The 23,382-nt window shown below is 39.1% G+C and overlaps 2 protein-coding genes across 2 annotated transcripts; one reads left to right on the top strand and one right to left on the bottom strand.

Moving 5' to 3' along the window:
• Window positions 1–4,268: 4,268 nt before the first annotated feature.
• LOC144663747 (N(4)-(Beta-N-acetylglucosaminyl)-L-asparaginase-like) lies at window positions 4,269–10,265 on the top strand. The gene is made up of 10 exons (XM_078524800.1): window positions 4,269–4,385; window positions 5,179–5,317; window positions 5,556–5,712; window positions 6,171–6,219; window positions 6,318–6,356; window positions 6,469–6,557; window positions 6,809–6,824; window positions 7,417–7,484; window positions 7,916–8,023; window positions 8,680–10,265. Exons 1-10 carry the CDS (start codon window positions 4,274–4,276, stop codon window positions 8,818–8,820), a joined length of 918 nt encoding a protein of 305 aa, XP_078380926.1. The 5' UTR covers window positions 4,269–4,273; the 3' UTR covers window positions 8,821–10,265.
• A 151-nt stretch (window positions 10,266–10,416) lies between these two features.
• Window positions 10,417–21,425, bottom strand: LOC144663710 (uncharacterized). The gene is made up of 3 exons (XM_078524748.1): window positions 20,018–21,425; window positions 13,401–13,547; window positions 10,417–11,348 (listed from the first exon to the last, which is right to left on the bottom strand). The coding sequence occupies exons 1-3, from the start codon at window positions 21,305–21,307 to the stop codon at window positions 11,142–11,144; spliced, it is 1,644 nt and encodes a 547-aa protein (XP_078380874.1). The 5' UTR covers window positions 21,308–21,425; the 3' UTR covers window positions 10,417–11,141.
• Between the last annotated feature and the right edge of the window lie 1,957 nt (window positions 21,426–23,382).

Raw genomic sequence — 23,382 nt, 5'->3', positions numbered from 1 at the left:
CAATGTATGATCACAGTTTGCACCCCCAAAAAACACTCGTTTAATTAGCTGCTACATTAGCTGAAAGCAGCTTAAACTCAGAACAGCTCACAAAACCCAGAACAATATCTCACATAACGACACAATATTAATTTCGAGACACAAACAATATACGCTAAACACATCCATCAAGCTAAGTATATCTCAAGCAGGCACTTGCATGGTTTATAAGTGCGTGCACTTAAAGATCTTAGTAGCACGTACCACAGTAACTGCTCACTTCGTCCTTCAGAGGCTAATCGTATTTTTTTTTTTCAGGACTTATTTCTTTAGAGTGGAGGTGGAAGAGGTCAATAGAGAAGGAGTCTTTTAAGAGACGCGAATACTTATTGAAAATTGTATACCAGCTAGAGTACATATAAAAGAAATATGGCCCATATAGCCGGAGCTTATCCCGGTTTCTGTAGCATTAATCGACTAGGAGTATTACTACCCCCCCCCCCCCCCCCGAGAATATATTGAGGAAAAAATTCTTAGTAAAGAAATTTTGAAAACAAGATATGACGAGTTGGTTTAACAACGAGTTGGTCTAACAACGAGTTGGTTTAGACGCTGATAAATCATTTCACATGTAGTTTAACAGCCAACACTGTAAGTTGATGTAAATATAAACTGACTAACTAGCCTTTTAAATTAATCGTGTAGTTTACGTAAGATTAAACCTTAGAGACCCATTATACACGACAAAGGCCATCGACCTTTTGCAATTTCTCAAATGCTGTCTTTGAAGTTATACTGTAGTTATGATCAAGTCAGCTTCAGACAGAAACACCCAAATTATTGCACTCGTGTAGCTAAGTACATCTAATTCGCATAATGCTTCCTGTTCAGAGGGAAAATCCCGTCCGGCGGAAAACAACAAGTGCATCCTGTTAATCAAAAATTACGCCAGTACTTGTTTAATAAATATGCTAGGAAAAAAACTAATCCTTATCTAAGAAGACATTTAGAAAACAACCAGTTCTCATATCGAACAACTAGTTGAGAAAATTTATTGCAACTATTTTCGTGACAATTAATAAACAAGTACTTAACCGTGAAAACAATTGCAATATTTTACGTTGTTTGCGGGAAACCATTTGTGCGAGAAAACCACACACTCTTTTACTTGAGTTTAGGAAAGTGCCAAAATCCCATTTTAAAGCTGGTAGAAATCAAAATTTCATGAAATTATTTGCCAGAAACGTAAATGAAATGGAACTGAAGCTTAGTATAGTAGAAATTCAGCTTAACTAAAAAGCGAAATTACACTAGTCGGGTTTTGGTAGGGACTGAAGGACACTCGACACATCTAGATATTGGCCTTGAAAATTTTTCCGGAAAATTTTTAAATTAGCCATCATAACAAAAGTAATATTACAGTTTAAAGTCCAGCGACATTTCCCTCGAATGGAAATAGCGTCCGGTCGTTTATTTTGAAAGCGAGCAACTAATTCGGCTAAAGACTGGTCACGCCGCTTTGAAAAAAGAGATTTTAAAGAATCGCTTTGCAAATTACGATAAAATTTCATACCCTGTTAATTCGCTCAGTAGCAAAATTAATATGGAAAAATAAAATGTCCAATGAAAGTTTAGACAACATATTATGTCTTCTATAGTGGTCTTCCGGACTTTTTTTAGACTCAGGAGAGCAAAAAGGTTAGAGCTCTTATTGATGGGGGAGGCGCAGTGGACTAATCAGGTTAGTGCGTTGGACTCCGGATCGAGCGGTCCGCGTTCGAGCCCTGGCCTGGGTCACTGCGTTGTGTTCTTGGGTAAGACACTTCACTCTTACAGTACCTCTCTCCTCCTAGGTGTATAAAGGGGTACGGGCAAATTTAATGCTGGGGGTAACCCTGCGATGTACAAACACCCCATCCAGGAGGGGAGTGGGTGTAGAAATACTCCTAGTCTCTTTATAAATGCTACGGAACCAGGATAAGCTCCGGCCTGATGGGAACACTTGGCTGGAAAGCAGACAATCGTTTTATCTCCTCTTACGCAGTAAAACTAGCGGTAAAACTTTGTAAGCGGAAAAATAGACGGGAACTGAACCACATACATATTCCTGTCTATATGTGTAATAAATAATATAAGATAGTTAACTATAACTTAACGGTATTTGATAAGTATATGTTCGCAAAATGCGGACATATCAAATGTCGATGACTGACGGTCTGACATCTTTTGAGAGCGGGAGGCTAAGATGCATGCCTTTCAGGAAGAAAGATGAGCCATTCCATTCCATTCCCTCCACTGGAATCCCATACTTTATAAAACAAAGAGCACTTTTATTTAAATGGCAAATTTGAATGACAAATAATTATTTTTTTTTTTTCAAACAGAAGCTATAATAGCAACTGAATCAATATTTGAGAAAGTACGTCAGAATAGACGCAAGAGTTGTATTTTTAGATTATTTCTCTGCCTGGTTTGCATTAATGTAGTTTACTATATAAAATAGTCCCCGGGAAAAAGCTAAGTAAAAATGAAACAACTTCAGTTTCGAACTGAAAGGGGCACTATTACGGGGATTTTTCTGCATTTTTGGTAAATATGGCGCGTAAATGATGACTAAAAGTACTTTTGCTTATACACGAAATTTGCCTACAACACCACAATGAAGATACTATTAGTGAACCATTGAAGGGAGAACAATTGTAATTTGGCAATTTTCGAAACAAAAGCTAGGGCAGCGTTTGAAAGAGTCGGCCCATTTTTTCAGTTTAAGATAAAGACCATGCGTATTTGTCTCCGGCAAACACCCCTTCAACAGCTTCAGCGCACTAATATAACAAACCTTGCCCACTATTTTTAGGTTCCCATTGAGATAAATACCTCTTTTAGATTGCAAACTCATATGATAGTGCCTCTTTAAGTCCAAGTATAATGCAGTACTGAGCCATAGGAGAACTCAGGAACATGAAAAATTTGATCTCTCAAGAAGAGTAAGAGTAGTAAGAGTGTCTTAGTTTGAAGTCAGTTATTTATTCCTTTAATTATAGAGGTTGGCAGTAGTATCACAACATTGTAAATCGTAATGAGCATGCAAACATTTAGAAAGAAAAACTAAATACCTCATTGGTAATTTATTTAGCGATTCTCAAAAAATCGTGAAATTAAAGCCGCACGAAACGTTCTTTTTGAACGTTTTTGACATATTTTTTTATGTTAAAACATACTTTTAGGCCCAATCGCGAAAATAAAACCCCGCGAAATACTGTCTCGCCAAAATCGCGGAATGAAGTACCCGCGAAATTAAGTACAAGTAAGGTAGTCTATGCATGAGTTCTGCTGGAAAAATATGAGAACAACTGGAGCCCAAATTTTTCAAAGTGTATTGTATGGTTTCTCCTGGGCATCATCCTTACTGCCACTCGTTTTTGCACTTCATCAATCATCCTCGTAGTCGATTAGAAGACTTGGTTGGGAGACCATATCACGGTTGATATTCAATTAAAGGTTATTAAGATGGGGTCTCACAAATCTCTGTTATTGAACCTGATAACGTACATTGTAATTACAGGGCCAAATTTACACAGATCTTAATTGAAAATATTACTAGTTGTTCCACATATTTGTTATCATATTTTAGGAGTTTCAAAATTGTGAGAACTTGTAACGCCTCAATCTATGCTATGGTTTTTAATTAAAATTTCATGAGGACTGTGTTCTCCTATAGGATACTCTGAATCCCATACGAAAACTAATACAGTGGGATCCCAGTTCTCGAACTTCCTATGGAAACGAAATTGGTTCGAGAAATTGGGCGTAAAATTCGGTGTTTTCGACTGAGAACTGAGAAGATAAGCGACCTTTGTTTGCAATTTGGTTCAAGTTATCTGGAGATTCGATAGTAAAATGAACTTGTGGACACTGTTCCTCGTCACTATCTAGCCTGCGGGGATTGAATGCGGGTGGGTTAGGAGGGGAAGGGGGTGGGGAGGGTGGTAAGGTTACCGCGAAGTCCAGTTGCCAACGGGCTTTGACAGTCACTCAGTAATTTAAAACTTCAGGAAAATCGTGTGGGATACCTGTGAATCCCGGTGACTGCCTTTCCTGTGATCCAGTGGCGCCTCGGTCAGCGCATTCTCGTCCCCATAGCCCTTTCGTTTCTCTTAGCCTGCTTGGCACGAGAAAACGTTTCCTCGTGCCAAGGCCCAGCCGGCTAAGAGAAACGAAAGGGCTATGGGGACGAGAATGCGGTCAGCGGTGAGCAGTTTCGTTCCCAGTTGACACGGCCTAAAAAGCCAAGATGGCGGTCGTTGTGGGTACTTGGTCGTTTAGTTTGGAGGCAGTAAAGTTAATCTCCGATAAGTTACGAGAAGGTAGCGATTGTGTTGATGCTCTGGAAAGCGGAGTCAATGGTTAGTAATGTCTGTGGTAAGCTACTGTTTAGAGAATTTTAATATACAGCAATCTCCAAAGGGCTTTGAAAGTCATAATTTTCCGAGAGGGTAGCGCTTTTAGCCCCGTCGGCATTCTTTAATCTTTTGAATATTTCTGAGGCATTAGAGTAAAAGTTTTTTTTTGTTTTTTTTTCTTAGGGAGGCATCATGCATGACGGCACCGATTTTTTTCTTAGGGGGAAATTCTGACGGGGTGGGGGTGGGTGATTGTGGATATAAAATGGAATGACCCTTCTGCAAGGTCTTGATTTTGTGATAGCTTAAACTTTGTAGACCTAGAAGTGGTCAAAATCTGTAAAAAAAAATTTTGTAAATTAACAATGTGTAGCAACTCGAGGAATTTAGTATCCATTATCAACCCCCATATGCCCCCCCCCCCCCCCCCCAATACAGGTCACTGGAAATCATTTCCCATTTGGGGAGAGGAAGGGTTGTCTGAGACAACAGCCAAGATTACATGTATATTTATAACTTAGGGTATTTTGACAGCTACAATTACGGTTGATTGGGTTTTGATCGTTATAAGGGTCTATACTCTGGCGGTCTGGCCAATTGAGTTGATTTTGAGCGCCAGTCTGCAGGAATATTCTTTATTATCTGGCAGTCTACAGTCAAGAAACTTATGGTGGTCTTGGTCTTTAGGAGAAAATAAAAGAACTTTGCGGTCTAGAAAGATAAAAAAATATAAAAGGTCTGCAGACTTTACGACCCCGTATACGGATAGACCCTCTGTTATGGTTCTTTTTTCTAGTTATTGAAGACAACCCTGAAACAGGCTGCTATTTTGTTGGAAGGGGAGGATTCCCAAATTCTAAGGGTGTACTGGAGTGTGATGCAGCCATTATGGTGGGAGATAAATGCCGTTTTGGAGCAGTTGCTGCTTTGCAAGGGTAAGATTGCACGTTGAGCAAACTAATCGGGACAGATATCAATGGCCTGGTCTGTAAAAATGTCCACTAGGAAAATCGTACATTTTGGTCTGAAATACTACATACCTACATGTATGGTTTTAAGGACAATGGCCAGAGCTTCAACCCTGTGTGTGAGACTTCTCAATAAAATTGAGTTTATATGTCAACTGGTCCATTTTACTCAACTCAAGTCTGCTTTTTATTTTTTTTTTTTCAGAGTTTCAATGCCATTCTCAGTTGCCAGAAGTGTGATGGAGAAGTCACCTCACAGTATGCTGGTGGGGGAAGGTGCACAGGAATTTGCCTTTAGGAATGGGTTCCCTGTGGAATCAAATTCAACGTTACAGAACGACAAGTCAAGAGAAGCATTTGAGGTGCAGTCACTGATACTTTTATTTGATATTGTTATTTACTCAAACCTAAGCAGTTCCTGGGTATGTAGGGTGTGGTCTAACATCCATGGGGTATTGGGTATCAATTTATAAATCAGCCTCAGGTCTGGAAAACTGCATTGAAAAATACAAATTTTATTCTGAAGTAGTTTAAAAAAAGCTTTTGGAGTCCTTTCTTCTACCAGCTAGGTTTTCCTCCTCTCAGCCCCAGACAGCAATTTGTCAGCACACCTAAGGTGGCTGGTGCCCTAACAATTCACCAACCCTGTGAGCCTTAAGTGTCTTGACCATGAACACATTACACTTTGTTTTAGTACTATCATGTTCAGGGTTCAAACCCAGAGCACTCAATTTAATGTAGTAGCCATTAGACCACAAACTTACCTAATTAAAAATGACCTGTAATTTGTTTTGTTTTGGTTCTTTTACCTTTTTAGTAGAAGTTTCTTGCAAAGTCAGGTCAAGAAACAGGCAGTCATGACACAATAGGTGAGACATGTTTATGTTTACATTATTTTTCACAACTGTCAATAAATTTTTGTTATAGATCTATAAATTGTTTTCCATTGTTCATTTACCTCTAAAAGGTATCCTAGTGATGGACACAAAAAGGCAAATGGCTGCAGGTAAACCACTTATTTTAATTAAAATTTATGACCGAAAGATGTCCGTTCCTATGTACATGTATTCAGATTCAATAAAATCAATAACCTGAACTTACATTGTTTGCAAATTTAGGTGTTTCATCTAGTGGTATGGCCTTCAAACATCCCGGCCGGGTGGGAGACTCACCCCTCCCTGGGTCAGGATTGTATGCTGATGATGAGGTATTAAACATTCACAAATTATTGACCAATATATTGACTAGCATCATAGGCCCACAGAACTACAGCCACCTTGCTCTTTGCTCTTTGCATGCATTGCATGCCTATAACGGTAGCCCAAAAGGCTACGTTACATATTTCTATACATGAATTGTGTGCTTGATGGTGGTCAAAATATTGTCTAGTAGCATCATTAGCCTGGTGACTATTTTAATAGTTAAAAATTAAAATACTTTATTATTTTTGTTTTACAGATTGGGGCTGCAACAGGTTTGTTTTCACAACAGTATAGCACATTCGATATACCTGCAGAGATACTTGCAGAGATAGAATGCTTATGAATATTTATTAATTGATATCACCGGGCTTAAAATCTTCAATAATTTTTCCAACTGGATTAAATATTTGCATTGTACTGAGCAAAATGCCACAACAATTTGGTTTGGTTTTCGCACAACACTTTAATAATACCGTAAAATTCCGGTTATAAGCCCCCCCTCTTATAAGCCCCTCCGGTTATAGGCCCATCTACCTGGAAACAAAAATATACATCCGGTTATAAGCCCTCCCGGATATAAACCCCCCTCTGCCGGATGACAGTACTGAACAGGGCTAAATGTTGCTTTATTATGCGTTTTTAAGTTAAAAAACGTATTTCGATCAACACTCCCGTGGGTCGTTTCGACACGTTTTTTTATTCCGCTTATAAGCCCTCCCGGATATAAGCCCCTCCGCTTATAAGCCCACACAAAACCCCTTACGAAGTTGCATAAGCCCAGGGCTTATAACCGAAATTATACGGTACTTTCTCACTGTAACAATTTAAGTGTCTTATTGACTGACTGCACTGATTGATTGACAGCTACTGGAGATGGCGACAAAATGATGAGGTTTTGCCCTGCTTTTCATGTAGTCCAACTTATGAAGGAGGTTTGTTTGTCTTCTTGAGTACTAGTAGTTTTTGATGAAATTAAAATATAAATACTGACTGTAAACAGAACATATGAAATGATCAAACTTTATTTGCAAAAGCTTTCCAAATGATCACATTGTTACCTGTTATTGTTAAGGTTGCAGGGCACTGGACTTGTAATCCTGATGTCCGGGGTTTAAATTCTCTTCCCTGCCACTAGATGGATCACCCCCCCCCCCCGGATGGATAATTTGCGTTCGTTTGTTCTGAATTAAGCTCCTCTACGCTTTGTAAATAGCCAACTGGTCTGCCTCCTGCCAGTTGGGTTTTTAATAAGTTTCTGTTGTATTTTAATTAACAATCTTTGTTTGTTTATTTACAGTGCCCTCAATTAGCACAGCAGTGCTAAATACATGACACTAAATAAAGTGATTTTTTTATTGACCAGGGTCATTCACCTCAAGAGTCATGTGAGCTGGTTGTAAAAGAGGCACAGAGAAAAGCAGGAACAACCTCAAAACCATTTGAAATGGCCTTGATCGCCATCAACAAAACGGTAACTGAGTTTTAAAAATGCAAAATAATCATATACAGTAAAACTGATAAGATAAAATTTGTTATTTAAATACACGTACATAAACAAAATATAGAAAATGGATTTTCCAGCACAAAGCTTGCATTTGGGCCAAGTTAGAACCACTGTGTGTTTGCCCAAAGGCTGAAGTCCCAAGTCCCAACTAAAAAGGACTTCCATCAATTTTGATGGATAAAATTGATTAGCCCAACAGTAAACTCGCTAGCCCTTATCAGACTTTATTTGCAGTTGGGCCATAGTTGCCATACGGTTAATTCACTCAACAACTGTGATTCGGAACTTTTTCACTGTCTTGTGAATACCGTAAAATTCCGGTTATAAGCCCCCCCCCCCCCCTCCCGGTTATAGGCCCATCTACCTGGAAACAAAAAAATACATCCGATTATAAGCCCCCCTCTACCAGATGACAGTACTGAACAGGGCTAAATGTTGCTTTATTATGCGTTTTCACTTAAAAACGTATTTCGATCAACACTCCCGTGGCTCTTTTCGAAACGTTTTTTTCATTCCGCTTATAAGCCCTCCCGGATACCCCTTACGAAGTTGTATAAGCCCAGGGCTTATAACCGGAATTCTACGGTATTTGATTTGCATGTTTTCTTTCTTTTCTTTTTTAGGGTGATTTTGGAGCAGCTGGTACTGTTCCATTCTTTGAGGACAAAAGACAGAACACTTCTTACTGTGGATTTCCATTTGTAGTCTGGACTGAAGACATGAGTACGCCACAAATCAGACTACAACCTCCTGTTTGCTTATAGTCCCTAACTTTTCAGAACAAAAGGGCTATATAGCTCTCATATCACATCAGAGAAATATCATTGTAAAATAAAAATAGCCCTCCTACATGCACTTTATTTTACTCACATAGGCTCTGGTAGTGGTATACAGTCAACTCTCTCTTAATGGACACCTCTATAAGACGGACACCTCCATAAGACGGACACCTGGTCATGGTCCCTGCCGTGTTTCAGTCATTTTACAGTAAGAAAACTCTCTGTAAGACACTGACACCTCTCTAAGACGGACAACAGACACTTTGAAACCGCCAACGGACAGCACAAAAAGTTATTTTTTTTAGTGAACAATACTTTAAAACTTGTTATCGACATATAACATATTACGTCAGCGCCTTTAGAATACCAAACTTACCAAAAACAATCTGCTAAAACGTATCACTTCTCTGCTTAGGTATATGGGCACCAAAGATTTAGTTTTCTACTTACAGTATTACTGTTTGTTATTAAAAAACAGGGTGAATTTCTGATATTATTTTTGTTCCACTTTATAGGTTTTGCTAACGTAAGCGACTCAAAACAGACGTGTATTCGTTGTGCATAGCCGTTTAGCTTTATCGTCTCAAAATTTCTGGTGTCACGTTACCTCGACTCTCAATAAGGCAGACACCTCTCTAAGACGGACAGTTGGGGCCGGTCCCGACGGTGTCCGTCTTAGAGAGAGTTGACTGTAATGTAATGAAATGTACTGTGTACACTTAATACAATTTTGCATTTTCATTAATTTCTAAATGCAGAGTTTCTCAACAAACACCAAACACATCCTTCTTAATCTTACGTGGCGATGCCCGTCGGGGCCTGGGTGGTTAATTGTCATATATTCACTGTTACTTGTTCATAGTCAATGGTATGAATGCAGGAAAGGTCTATAGGACATGTTGTAAACTAGAATTGCTCCAAATCTGAATTGAAGTACCTTATTGTTACTTATTTTCGTGGAAAATAGAACAAAAATAGAACCGGCATATTTCACGGGACTTAATCATTATTTTTGCGATTTGGCAAAAAAACGTTTAAAATAAATTTTCGCGGGTCCTTAATTTCGCGATTTTTTGAAAATGACAAAAATCGCAAAAATTAAGTCCTGCAAAAAATAAGAAACAATAAGGTTATTATATTTTTGTAATCATCACACAAAATCTCCATTAATACAGTTTATTACCAGTTAACAATCTGGTGGTACTACAATACAGTCTTGAGGTTGTGTGGATGTTTCTACAGTGTATAATTACATATATCGTGATAATAAATTATAATCTGTACAATCTCTATGCAGTGAAACACAATACTGTCTTCGCTCTTTGGAATAAAATAAATTTGTGTGCATGTAGCATGCATTTAAGTTATAATATGTACAATCAACGGATAGTTTGATAAAATAAATTTAATAAAATAATCTGATTTTGGGAGTAGAGACTTATCTGTACTTTTTTCTAACAACAAGTGCTATCTTACATTCATTTAACACAATACAAAAAGCTTGCAGTGAGAGCTCAGTTGATAAGCTAAGTACTAAGTGTTGTGAATGAAAACTAAAAGTTAGGGTCTTTTCCTATACATACAGTCAACTCTCGTTAAAGCGGACACGCTCGGGGCGTCGTTTAGTGTCCGTAATAGCGAGAGTCCGTAATAACGGGAGTCATTTCCAGTCAAACCTTATTCGCCGGGGATCTGGATTTTGTCCGTAATAGCGAGCGTCCGCAATAGCGGAGTGTCCGCAAGGCGAGAGTTGACTGTACATCTTATTCGATGGTTTTTTGCAAGTTGCATAGTACTTTTTCGAGCCCTGTAGGGGCGAAGAGAAATACGAGCAATGAGCAAAATGTCCACTTGTATTATATCTTAAACCATCATATAAGGGATTTATTATTACACTATTTTCCCACTAAGATTGGGTCTGTATTCCATAAGTTTGCCTGTCTGTATTTTTGCCCTGTTCTACAGTGTAATAACATGGCATATTCTGGACCTTCTTTTCCCCAAATAATTGTAAAATGCCATTTTGAAAGAACGCTGATCCTTGGTCTTGAAGTGCAGTGACATGTACAGTACAGAAACGACCAAGAGCCAACATTCTTGCAGAAGGGTTTTGAGCAAGCTACAGTGTATGTAAATAAGAAATTTATTTTCATCTACATCATGTACGAAAAGTGCTGTCAAAAAATTACCAAACAGTACTTTAAAAATATTGAACCCTCAATCAAGCATTCTGATTGGTTGATTTTTGTTATTTTTACATTTTGGTCATGTAATAACAAACACTATTACCCTAACGTGTACATGTACTAGAGCCGTATTTTTGAAGCCAGATCTTTTCTTATGGTATCAACTTCTTTTTTCTCCTTTTCATGTCTCATTCTCAAGATCTCAAGTATAGTGATTTCCTGGTTGTCGTCAGCTCTTGAGTCCCTGTATTGCCCAGATCCTGGGCTCTCTCTTTTCCTACTTGTCATTTGCTTGGGTTTGGGAACATTCTTTGCATAGTTTAAGGCCTGCGAAGATAAAACCAAACTGTTATACAGAGCTTTGCAATAACAGGTAACTGTTATCCCTTATGCCTTCCAAAGAATGGATAAAAAATTGTTAGCGATGCATTCGAAATGTAGAGGCCACACCTGGTTCAAATCCCACTGAACCTGACTCGTCCCCAGTCGTCTTCATTTAGCACGCGGCAAAGATACAGCAGAGGGAGAGATGGGTACAGAGAAAGGGAGCGCAAGGGGAGATGGGTAGGGAGATGGTGAAAGAGGACAGAGGAAGTCTTCTCCCCTTCTTCATTCGCATCATCATCTGCTCCCTCACCTCGCGCGAGTGCTTCTCCCTTTGCCGCGTGCTATATGAAGACGACTGGGGACGAGTCAGCCACTGAACCCTGAATTATTTCAGCCCTGGCCTTACTTCATGCTCTATCCTCAGCCTATACGTAGCCAGATCATTTCACTCATACTAATACTTATTATTGAATTTCTTTCATGGGAACAGGGCTCAAAATAATTTTTCGATACTGACTGGTCATGTTGACCGGCCAAATCGATTTTTGCTCGGTCATGTCTCGTTTTTGACCGGTCAAAATATTGATTATTTACTTTGAAACAATAGCCTATTCTGCCAAAAATTTCGCCTCATAAGCTAAAACACGCATTGTTAAAGATCGCTAAAAGTGTCATTTTATTATGTTCGCTTTTTGAATTTCCATTTCTTCTGCATTCTACTCTGCATAAAATAAAATGCTCAGTGGCCGTAATGTTATGTTACTCTGCATAGTTTTACATTAGTTAACGACTAATGGGTGGAGGCGATCTTGGTTGTAAGCACTTTACTGGTCTTTATTACCGAACAGTAAATAGTAATAGGACATATGCTCATGCTACAAGTAGATAACTTTGCCTTTGCTCGGACTCGTTGTTTATCGAGCTTCCTATAAGATGCCCTCTTTTAATAGTTCTCTTTCTTCAAGACTGCCAAGAAATTAGCGAGAAAGCCTATGTCACTTCGCATTTCGTTTGAATCTGTAGACGCCGGACGCGGAGACCATTATTTTTTTTTGTACATTACGAGCAAACGTTTACCGGAACTCTCTGACAATTAAGTAGCACCACGTCTTAGGTGGTCAAATTGTCAGCACACATGGGGACATGTTCAGTTGTGAAATAGGCACAATTTAAAGAAACTTTGCTGACAAAGCATTCAAAGCGTTTTTAATGATTTTGTTTTTTTCTAATGATCTTGCTAGTGAAAAACACGCTACGAACTCGTACTTTCTAAAGGTGCATATAGTTTTTTTAAATCCTCCAACGAGTGCTGTTTTTCTCGGCCCGCCTGACAATTGAAACTGTAATTGCGTACGCATGTTTTATAGCAGACGTTGATTGATGCCATGTTCATTGTTGTCTGTTTAGTGTATTTACAGACGTGGGTGTTTCCTGGTTTATTTTAATAAGCAAACCGCAAACAAATCCGCAGAGCGTGACCGCCTCATCTGTATTCTACAAATTTGTGACTGCAAGCTGCTATGATATTTTATGATTTTACTGTAAAATTGCAAGAAATACTGCAAATAAATTTTTTTGTGTGTGTTATTCATTTGAAAGCTGTGTCCATGACCGGTCAAAATGACCGCCGAACCAAAATTTTGTCCGGACAAATCGTCATTTTGGCCAGACATCGTCCGTTGACCGGCCGTTATTTTGAGCCCTGGAACATGTAAACCCACAACAGCATTGCTTCCAATGTGTTAAATTAAGTTTTATTGCTTGCAAAATGAAGCTGTACAGTAGCTCCATCAAAAACCATACCAATCACTCCATAAATGTTTGTTTTCCTGACTACCTAATATGTTTATTACGTCTATGTTGTGGTTTAAATTTATCTTCATTTTAAAATTTTTTCAAACCAGTTTTATTCATATTTTTCATCGTCTCCAATTAATTTCCATAATCTGAAATAAAGGAAAATAAAAATCAAACTAATTTGTTTTAAACCAAAGACAAATTTGAACCACAACATAGATACTAGACATTTCAGTCCCACTGGAGTTTACTTACTGCCTGTCGTTTTATCTCAGCCTCTTTCACATGTTTGGGTTTAACTGGCACTTGTCCTGACGCCTTCCTCTCTTGCTGTTTTCTCATGGCTGAATGCTGAGATCTCAGCATCGCTGCATACTCTCTTTGTTTGCTAATTTTCGACATCTACAGATGAAAAGCAACAACATACATTCAATTAGTGTTTCTGGTTGACTGTGAATGCTTTGATGAATGGAGAATCTGATATTCACATCAGAGAATAAACCTAACTTTAATCATGTTAATACTGTACATGATTAGGGTTAATACATAGGATCATCAAATTCTCCCAAACTAACACTACTACTTGTTGTTAATAGGGTTCACACAGCAAATTTTCCCAACTAGTACACTAACTACAGTATAATAGATAAATGGAGTAAACTAAGGAGAATTTGTAGAGTGTTTGTTGTCAATTTATGCACTTATCAATCTTCAGCGGCTGGGAGGGGGGGGGGGGGCATAGGCCGGGCATTTGAATTTAGCTGAGACTTTCAATGCTCGACCCCAGGGCATTTGTGGATGTTCAAAAGAGTCACCAAACTTCAATGAAATGTTGTAAGAAAGTCCATTCAAATGGTCAAAAGTCCCCACTACGGGCAAACAATTGCTGTCAATTCTCCTGCCTATGCCCGGCCTCCCCCACCCCCAGCCGCTTAACATTGATAGGTACATTAAACAGTAACATTGGCTGAGTAAACAGAAGTTTCTCTCCCCGTGCCCAGATTGTCCCGTAAAATAGATATCTGAGATTCCACTTAGTGATAACATCGGGCTACAGAGATCTGAGTGTGCAGATCCCTGATTACGCAGTTGTTGCTTGGTTTTGTACTTTCTTGCACAAGTAACAGAAACTTATACCCGGTAGCAATGGGATTAAAAAATGGTAGATTTGATTGGCTCCCTTTGTTAAAACAATTAAATCATGGGTCCCCAGAGCTACCCGTGCCTTATGCAAAGACCGTTTTGGCTAAGAGGCATGTGTGGCTCTGGGGACAAGAATGAATGGCTTCATGAACTCTTTGGTGTTTTTAATCACTTTGTGCCAATTTTTATTGCTTTTAAAACTAATCCACATTGAAACTACCACAGAACTTTAAACAGTAGCTCACTAGCTTCTCTTGTCAAGCTGCATTGACAGTAAGGAGTGAAGATTCAAGGTATGAGTATGAAAGGGTTTCTTGCCATTATTTTAAGAGGAAGTACACTGTATGATGGTAACACAAAAGGTTACTGTGTGACTACAACTTAAACCAGACCACAAGGAAATTGACAATCAAAATTAAAATGTTTATAATATTGAGAACAAAAGGTGATGACTTTTTTCATGGGAACCAAAACAATTCGTCATTAAACATTAATTTTGAAGTTTAGCAGACCGTAACTTACACAAAATTTCACACTCAAATTGATCAAAATTTACACTGAGTACAGGCGAAACTTTACACTAGAAGTAATTTAAAATAGTGAATCTGCAAATGCATATCGACACAGATCAAGATCAATTTTTCGAAAGGAGTCTCTATATCCAATCTTTCTGCCCTTTTTGAAATCGGAATGTGTTAACTTTCACTGCGAAAGTTGCTGTTACAGTCTGCCAAACTTTAAAGGTTTGATGACTCATCATGCCACGTTTAAGAGGGCGTCTTTCTTAGAAACACCCACACAATTTCGCGTAAAAATAATTTTGCCTGAAACTCTGTCAACTGAAAGACTTTACCGAGGTAAGAACTAAAACAGATTTGGTTTGATTTGAAATGATATTCTGGCCGCGTTAGAAGCCATAAAATATTTTCTCTTGTCAGCCCCCGTCACAACGTCTCGAAAATTGAAAAATAGGCACTTTTCGTAACATTGTAAAATATTTCTTTCGCATCATCTAGCCGCAAATTTTATATCAACTTGCTCATAAACCTTTCTAGTTTTCCAAGAAAGTCACAATTTGCCTCTCAATTCTCCTGAAAAGACAAAATGAAGCGTAATATGACCACTACTAATCGCCTTCGAGCGAAGGCTGTAAATTGGCTTCGATTTAGAGGCTATTTTTTTAAATTTTGGGACCAACCTAATACTTCTAGCCTATACAGCCGACTAGAGTAGTCGTTAATCTGCAAATATGTGCAAAATCCCATGTACGTTTTCAATATTTCAAAAGTTGTGACCGTTTTTATCAGCACATGTACCAGCATTTTCGATTTTTTCGCTTATATTGAAATCGAACTCTCTCGAGCAGATTTTGACACACATGCAGCCTACCTGCTTCTCATCTCGGTTTATGTCCAACGTTAGACGGTTAACAATCCCCAGATTGCTAAATCCCATAATAACTCCAGCAAATTGGTAGGTATTGCCTTCAAAACTTGAGCACCACGGCATCTATCGAGTCCCTTGTTGGCGAGCGAAAGCCTAAATCCAAGGCTACATTTCGCACTAAATAGCCCATTGAACACCGTTTCAGAGCCGTTTTTCTTCAAGAATCAGTCAAAAGACACTCCGAGACTGGTATTCAGAGAACATAGCCGCGATTTGAGGTCTGAATTCCAAAGAAACATCACCATTTACAGCGTACATCTCGACAATATCGATACTGTGTGATGCTGCTTCCGCAGAGGTCCGCATAAATGGGGAGACCGCTGATCGCTTGTGCCAACAAGGCAATGTCACTATAATTTTTTTTAAATCAAAATTTGGAAAGCAATTTCGAGTTTTAAAGAAATCAATCCTATACAAACAGGATGGGCCCTAAGCAAACCGAGGAGCAACTTTAGAATTTCGCAGAAGGTTAAAGAATACCTTACGGCACGGTTTACACTAGGAGAAAGAACTTGGGGAAAGGCGGACCCTTCCCCATAGGCGTACAGGCCGGGGGGGGGAGCAGGGGGGGCTGCAACCCCCTCAAATTTTGGGCAACTCAGATTTTTTGGGCAGCAAGAGAAATTTGGGCAAAGCCAGTTTTTAAAGACGTTTTTTTTCGAAGAGATAGATATTTTCTATTTTAAGGGGATCATTTGTTGATATACATATTTGTATTTTTTTTTACTGTTGGGCACTGTACTGCAAATATCTGTCACAGTTAAACACCTGATATAGAAAGCTTCTCTGCGTTACTAAATTTTATAAAATCGACGGAGACATTCTGGAAGCCGAGCAGAAAATGTACGCGAGTTTTCGTCGTGTGCGCGGATTAGGCTACATGTCTGTTTCAGAAATGCAAGAGAGTGATCTATTTGATAAGTTTTCAGAGTTTCCTTACGTTCTTCATATCCGTGAGTGATACCTGCTACATCGTGTTCTGCAGAACGATCATTCAGTGCGTTGCGCAGATTGAAAACTTACCTCCGCAGCATGTGATTGGGCGACAACGTGTCAGTATGGCCAATTAAAAAACAAAAACAAAACAAGTGTTTCTCGTCCCCGCCCACTTTATTTTTTGGGGCCGCCTTTTTTTTTATTTTTGGAAAAGTTAGAACGAACAAAAACCAACAATGTTTACTTTCACTTTGTACGGAGTAAGACGTGGCTTTTGTCTGCGTTTAATACAAACTAAGGCCCAAAACTTTAAATCCTTGTTACACTAGGTCCGTACTGGATAGTTCAATTACCTTGCAGGATTTATTTTGGAAGTTCGCTTCTGGCCTGGAGAATTTGACGATGGAGGAAAAAAAAATTAGTGTCACCAATAGGTGTTTAAAGCGCTAGAGCGATGGACACTTAAATCAAGTTTACTACTTCTACATCAATATTCACATATTCGAACAACACAGGTATGGAATGCAACAAAATAATAAATAATTAAAAAATAATAAAAATGCGCCCGGCCGCTGTCTTTTTATAGAAATCGGGACGAGAAACATTTGTTTTTATTTTACTTGGCCTAAATTATTACTTGCCATCGCACTTATTAGCATTTAATGGGCATGTTCCAACTCTGTAGTCAACAATGACATGGATTCTTTGGTTGATATCTTCGGCCGTCGAAATGGTAGAGACAGCTATTTCTTTTAACGTGCTGTATGAGCTCACATGATAGATTCTTATATAAGAATTTTTCACTTCATTTGAAAGCCTATGTTAGTGCTTCGTATGAACCTCGTTTCTTCTCGACTGTTTCGTAAAACTTTGGGCATGCAACTTTTTGGGCAAATGTCTCTTCGCCCTCCCCCCCCCCCCTGGCAAAAATTGCCCGTACGCCTATGCCCTTCCCAAGTTGCAGTAGACATGCGAAATGCCAAAAATAAAGACAATGAATGTATGTCAGTTTACAAGAATGGAGTGGCTGACGAAGAGCCAAATCCAGCGCTTTTTCTCCCGACTAGCAGCAAAACGTCGCAAGGATCAGGGTGTGGTCGGAATGTCACCCGATGACGAGGAAGATGTCCAATGCCTCCAGGAAAATTCCGACAGACAAGTTCTGGTAGACGAGGTTAATAGTGAAATTAACGTGTCGCATCCCATCTGCTACGATACGTATGACCTCTGTGAACGTTACCACAGCAACACGCTTCAAAAATTCAATGTGGTCATGCTGAAAGCCATCTGTAGCCACTTTGAGATTCATGTAAAATCAAAAGAAAAAAAGCAACTTCTGATAGACAAGGGGACGGATATGATTCGTGAATGTAAATGTGTTTCTGACTAAACCATGTTAAACATCCCGTAAGAGTAACAGACAGTCGTTGAGTAGTCTTGGCTCCATGCCTTGACATAGCTGTGCTTTTATTACGTTAAGTCCTCTCATCCCAAGGCTGGCAGGCTAAGAATACTACATCCTATAAGTGGTTTTCACTGTCACGCCGCCAAAAATAAAACCAAAACTATTAAGTAAAAAAAAAAATATTACAGGTTGTAGAAAACTGCTATATAAACTACCGTTACTTGTCCAAGTCTCAGATCTGTACATTATTCTGTACTCAAGTTATCCGTCAGATTGTTTCACGCAAATTTGAAGAGCACAGACATGTGATCTGGCATTAAATTCTGCTACAAATCCGATCACCCTTACGAAAAAGTAAAAATTCAAATAAACTCTTCCCGCAAAACCTCAACGCTCAAGTGTTCAGAGTATTAAAAATGGCAAGATGAAATTCAAAATGCTATATCAAAATGCTATATCTTACAGTCGGCCGGACTCCAGACCGAACTGTCCGCGGCTCGATCCCTGGCCAGGGTTGCTGTATTGTGTTCTTTAGCAAGTCAATTTTCTCTTATAGCGCCTCTACCCACCCGGGTGTATAAATGGTTACCGGCGAAATAATTCTGGGGGGGGGGGGGGGGGGGACTGCGATGGACTAGCATTCCATATCTAGGAGGGAGTAGAAAAATTCTTAGCCGCTTAATGCTATCGAAACCGGGATAAGCTGTGACAGTATGGGCCGTTTGGCTCGAGGCTTCGCTTTTAAAATATATTTATTTATAGGATTGATTTCTTTAAAACTCGAAATTGCGCATGCTTTCCAAATTTTGATTTAAAAAAAATTATAGTGACATTGCCTTGTTGGCACAAGCGATCAGCGGTCTCCCCATTTATGCGGACCTCTGCGGAAGCAGCATCACACAGTATCGATATTGTCGAGATGTACGCTGTAAATGGTGATGTTTCTTTGGAATTCAGACCTCAAATCGCGGCTATGTTCTCTGAATACCAGTCTCGGAGTGTCTTTTGACTGATTCTTGAAGAAAAACGGCTCTGAAACGGTGTTCAATGGGCTATTTAGTGCGAAATGTAGCCTTGGATTTAGGCTTTCGCTCGCCAACAAGGGACTCGATAGATGCCGTGGTGCTCAAGTTTTGAAGGCAATACCTACCAATTTGCTGGAGTTATTATGGCATTTAGCAATCTGGGGATTATTAACCGTCTAACGTTGGACATAAACCGAGATGAGAAGCAGGTAGGCTGCATGTGTGTCAAAATCTGCTCGAGAGAGTTCGATTTCAATATAGGCGAAAAAATCGAAAATGCGGGTACATGTGCTGATAAAAACGGTCACAACTTTTGAAATATTGAAAAAGTACATGGGATTTTGCACATATTTGCAGATTAACGACTACTCTAGTCGGCTGTATAGGCTAGAAGTATTAGGTTGGTCCCAAAATTTAAAAAATAGCCTCTAAATCGAAGCCAATTTACAGCCTTCGCTCGAAGGCGATTAGTAGTGGTCATATTACGCTTCATTTTGTCTTTTCAGGAGAATTGAGAGGCAAATTGTGACTTTCTTGGAAAACTAGAAAGGTTTATGAGCAAGTTGATATAAAATTTGCGGCTAGATGATGCGAAAGAAATATTTTACAATGTTACGAAAAGTGCCTATTTTTCAATTTTCGAGACGTTGTGAGGGGGGCTGACAAGGGAAAATATTTTATGGCTCCTAACGCGGCCAGAATATCATTTCTAATCAAACCAAATCTGTTTTAGTTCTTACCTCGGTAACGTCTTTCAGTTGACAGAGTTTCAGGCAAAATTATTTTTTACGCGAAATTGTGTGGGTGTTTCTAAGAAAGACGCCCTCTTAATACTCAATTAGATCATGTTTCATTGGCGAGTGTTTACGATTAGATGCAACCGACGGCTGTTGCGCTGTATAATTAATAATTTTTACCTTTTCTTTGTACTCATCAGTGTCAACATTTGGCCCCAAGCCACCAGCTGAGTGTTCAACATTTGCACCTGCAATGTTCTTGTAGTCTTTCAAAGTGTATGGTTTGTACTGAAAAGGTTGCCGCAAGCTAGAATAACTTCCAGATGCTTTACTGTTCCTACCAATGTTGGTCATTTTCTGTAATGACGGAGAACTAGATTGCACTAAATAAGGCTCCGAAGAAAACTTTCTATGCAGACTGGATTCAGGAATTTTATTCCCTCTTTCAGAATCATTTGGTAAAGCTGAAGACAGATAGCTATCTTCTTCATATAAATGATGAACATTGGAGATGAGCGCTTTGCGATGGTAACCATATCCACCCGGAGGTGCTGACTGAGTGGACAGTGGGTTATAGTGTTGCGGCGAAATAGGTCCTGCCATTGCATGGGACTGTCTTAAATTTGCCACAGCACTTTGGTAACCTCTAGCGTAAGAAGTTGGTTGATACGAATAGCTTGACTCGTACGTGTTATAGTTTAGGCTTGAATTTTGACTAACATCATAGTAAGGTCCATGAAGTTGATTGTGATATGTATCATTTAAATAACTGTCTTGTTGCAAATCAATTTCTCGTTCAGCATTAAATGGGTATTCCAGATTATGTTGAGCTTGACTTGCATGATGACCACAATAAGAACTTTGATCTAAACCATTGTTGATCTCTTCTAAATGTTCTAATTGATTCCCCAGACGTGAATCTGAACCGGCTGCAACACCGGGAGACTCATTTCCGTGCTTTTTATTTTTCTCGTCCATTTTATTTTTCGTCTTGCTTGCATGCATTCGAGCATAGCTACTAGTCTTCACTGGCATTTTTTTGCCAACAATTTCCTTATTCCTTTCAATTATATGCTGTGGCCGGCGTGGTTTAGGAGGTTTCTCGACTTTTCTACTGTTTGTTTCATTATTATTTTGCGCAGGTGTTGAGCTCTTGGGAAAATCCAAAACTTGATCAGTAAACTCCGAAAGTTTGCTTTCCGCCTCGTCCGTGGTATCGACTTGTACATGATCAAGGTTTCCAGATTCTTGTAGCTTTGCGAACTCGAGGGAATCATTCAGAGAAGATTCTAAGCTATCGTTTACGATCTCTGGATCCCGTTCCTGTTCATTTATATCGACCATTCCGTGAATTGCATCTTTCTTCGCCGATTCTTCGTCCAATATGGCGGCCAGGACGGCAGGCGAAGCAAATGTTGTTATTTTGCCATCCACAATGTCGTTGCTTTGTTTTTCCTCTTGCGTTTCCATTCAATGGACATTAAATATAAATAGCGGTTCTTTTGTGCGGTAATAAGTTAAATAAATTGCACCTTTAGGAGAAAAGTAAACCAGACATCTTCTGTTCTTTTGCCAAACAGAACACAACAGACGCACTGTATTACCTACAATGCAACACTCGTTGCCATGGACTGGAATTTTTCGCGGGGAGGGGTGGGTAGGCTTCGGCGATCGAAAACGCGCATTTTTTGAAATGTTCAAAATTTCTCAAATGACTCATGATCACTCATGGGCTAAAGTTTACTTAGAAAGGTCTAGATCATAAAATTTGTAAACCCAGCCTTTAAACTTTCTTTTTTTACTGTTTTATTTTAATTTCTAAAGCTCGGCATTTCGCAGAAAGTTGCTCAAAATGTGTCAAAAAGTTGCTTTTTCTTCGCTTTTTAAGCGATGACGTCAGGAAATTGCTTATTGTCATCGCACGATGGGCTCTTTTACTCTGTTAGGGCGATCGAACAGAAATCAAGTTTAACTTCACAAGAAATCGCCGCGTAGAATACAAAAGCAAAATACTCCCGTGCAGTCAGAATGGAACACTACAATGTATAAACGAAAGAGACTAATTTTATAATGTGGTATATATTAGATTTAGTAGACAGAAATTTCTAATTCTTATAATACAGGGCCGCTGTAAACAAGCAGAAACAAGAGACCGTTTGACCTTTCTCGCAGCTTAAAAGCTAACTCCCGCGTATCGCGCGTATGTCGTTTATCGGATGTCACACACTACAATATAACGCAATCTACAGTGTCTACGAAGAAAATGTATTATTAACTTTGTATCCTTGGTAGGCATAAATAGATTGTGCTCGGCAACTTTTGAGCAACTTTTAGCGTTTTAAGCAACTTTTTGTAGTACCAGCAACCTAGGGCAACTTTTACCTTCCTTGGCAACTTTTGAGCAACAAATTGATATAAAACCGATCCAAACCGTAAAAGGTCGTTTCATTTCGAAGGATTTCATTAAAACTGGTTTTATTCGCTGCAACATAGAGCCTGCCGACGGCCATCTTGGTATTTGCTGAAGTCCGAGTCACTTATGGCATCGCAATCAGATGAAATTTTAGACGAGGAAAATGAAAATAATTCAGACATTGACCCCATTGAGGTTGTCATAGACGCTGGGGCAAGTCTTAGTAAACCTGCAAGCGCTTCAATTTCAAGAAAACGCAAAATTCATGTCAAAACGACTCTAGAGAGCAAGCAACTTTTCTAAATTTTGGTGGCAACTTTTTGATATTTGAGCAACTTTAGAGCAACTTTTTGGTATATTGTGAAGCAACTTTTCCTGAATTTACTAGCACAATCTATTCATGCCTAATCCTTGGCCTGTAAATTAATAACTACTGTATTTATTTGGATTCCATCAGATCCTAGCTATGCTATTTAGACAATCACCAACATTGCTTCTTAGATTTAAAAAAAGAACACTGCAATTGGATAACAGTTTTTATCACGCACAAGGTGTCAGCTACATTCATTTACGTTGAGTTTTTGACAAATTTTTCTCAAAATTATGTTAGACCCTTTGTGAAACGTCATCGCTTCTGCATGCACTGCATGCCGTTTATTTTTTAAAGTTGCTCTTTCGAGTGTGGTCTTTTGTTAAAATATGCTAAATTGCAAAAATAAGATTTCTTACCATTATCTGATGCAATTTTATTGCAACAGGATGTCCGATGTTTTATGCTAAATGGGCCAAAATTCGTATCAGTTGTAAGATAAATATAAATGGATCTTCCTTGTAAATCTTCGGCACGCTTCGGAAATCTTCCAAAAAATTCGGAAATGTTTGTCAGGCCTTCGGGAAACATTCCAAAATCTTCTAAATATGGCAAGACTAAAACGCGCTGCAAATTCTCAGGATGGATAAAATATTGTTCCTGGAATTATGAAAAGTTGCCAAAAATTTGCCGAACAACTTGTGGGAAGCCTGTACGGCATTTTTCCAGGCCTTCACGGTATCGTCTGGCGTCACTTCTCGTTTCAGTGGCGGCTGATCCGGGCATTCCGGGCCGAACGACCCACGTGACCCGAAACGAGTT

This window comes from Oculina patagonica, chromosome 8 (assembly GCF_052425735.1).
Source record: "Oculina patagonica isolate OP01 chromosome 8, crgOcupat, whole genome shotgun sequence".
Lineage (NCBI taxonomy): Eukaryota > Metazoa > Cnidaria > Anthozoa > Scleractinia > Oculinidae > Oculina > Oculina patagonica.
Note: the sequence above shows the minus strand (reverse complement) of the source record. Positions and strands in the feature narration are given on the sequence as shown.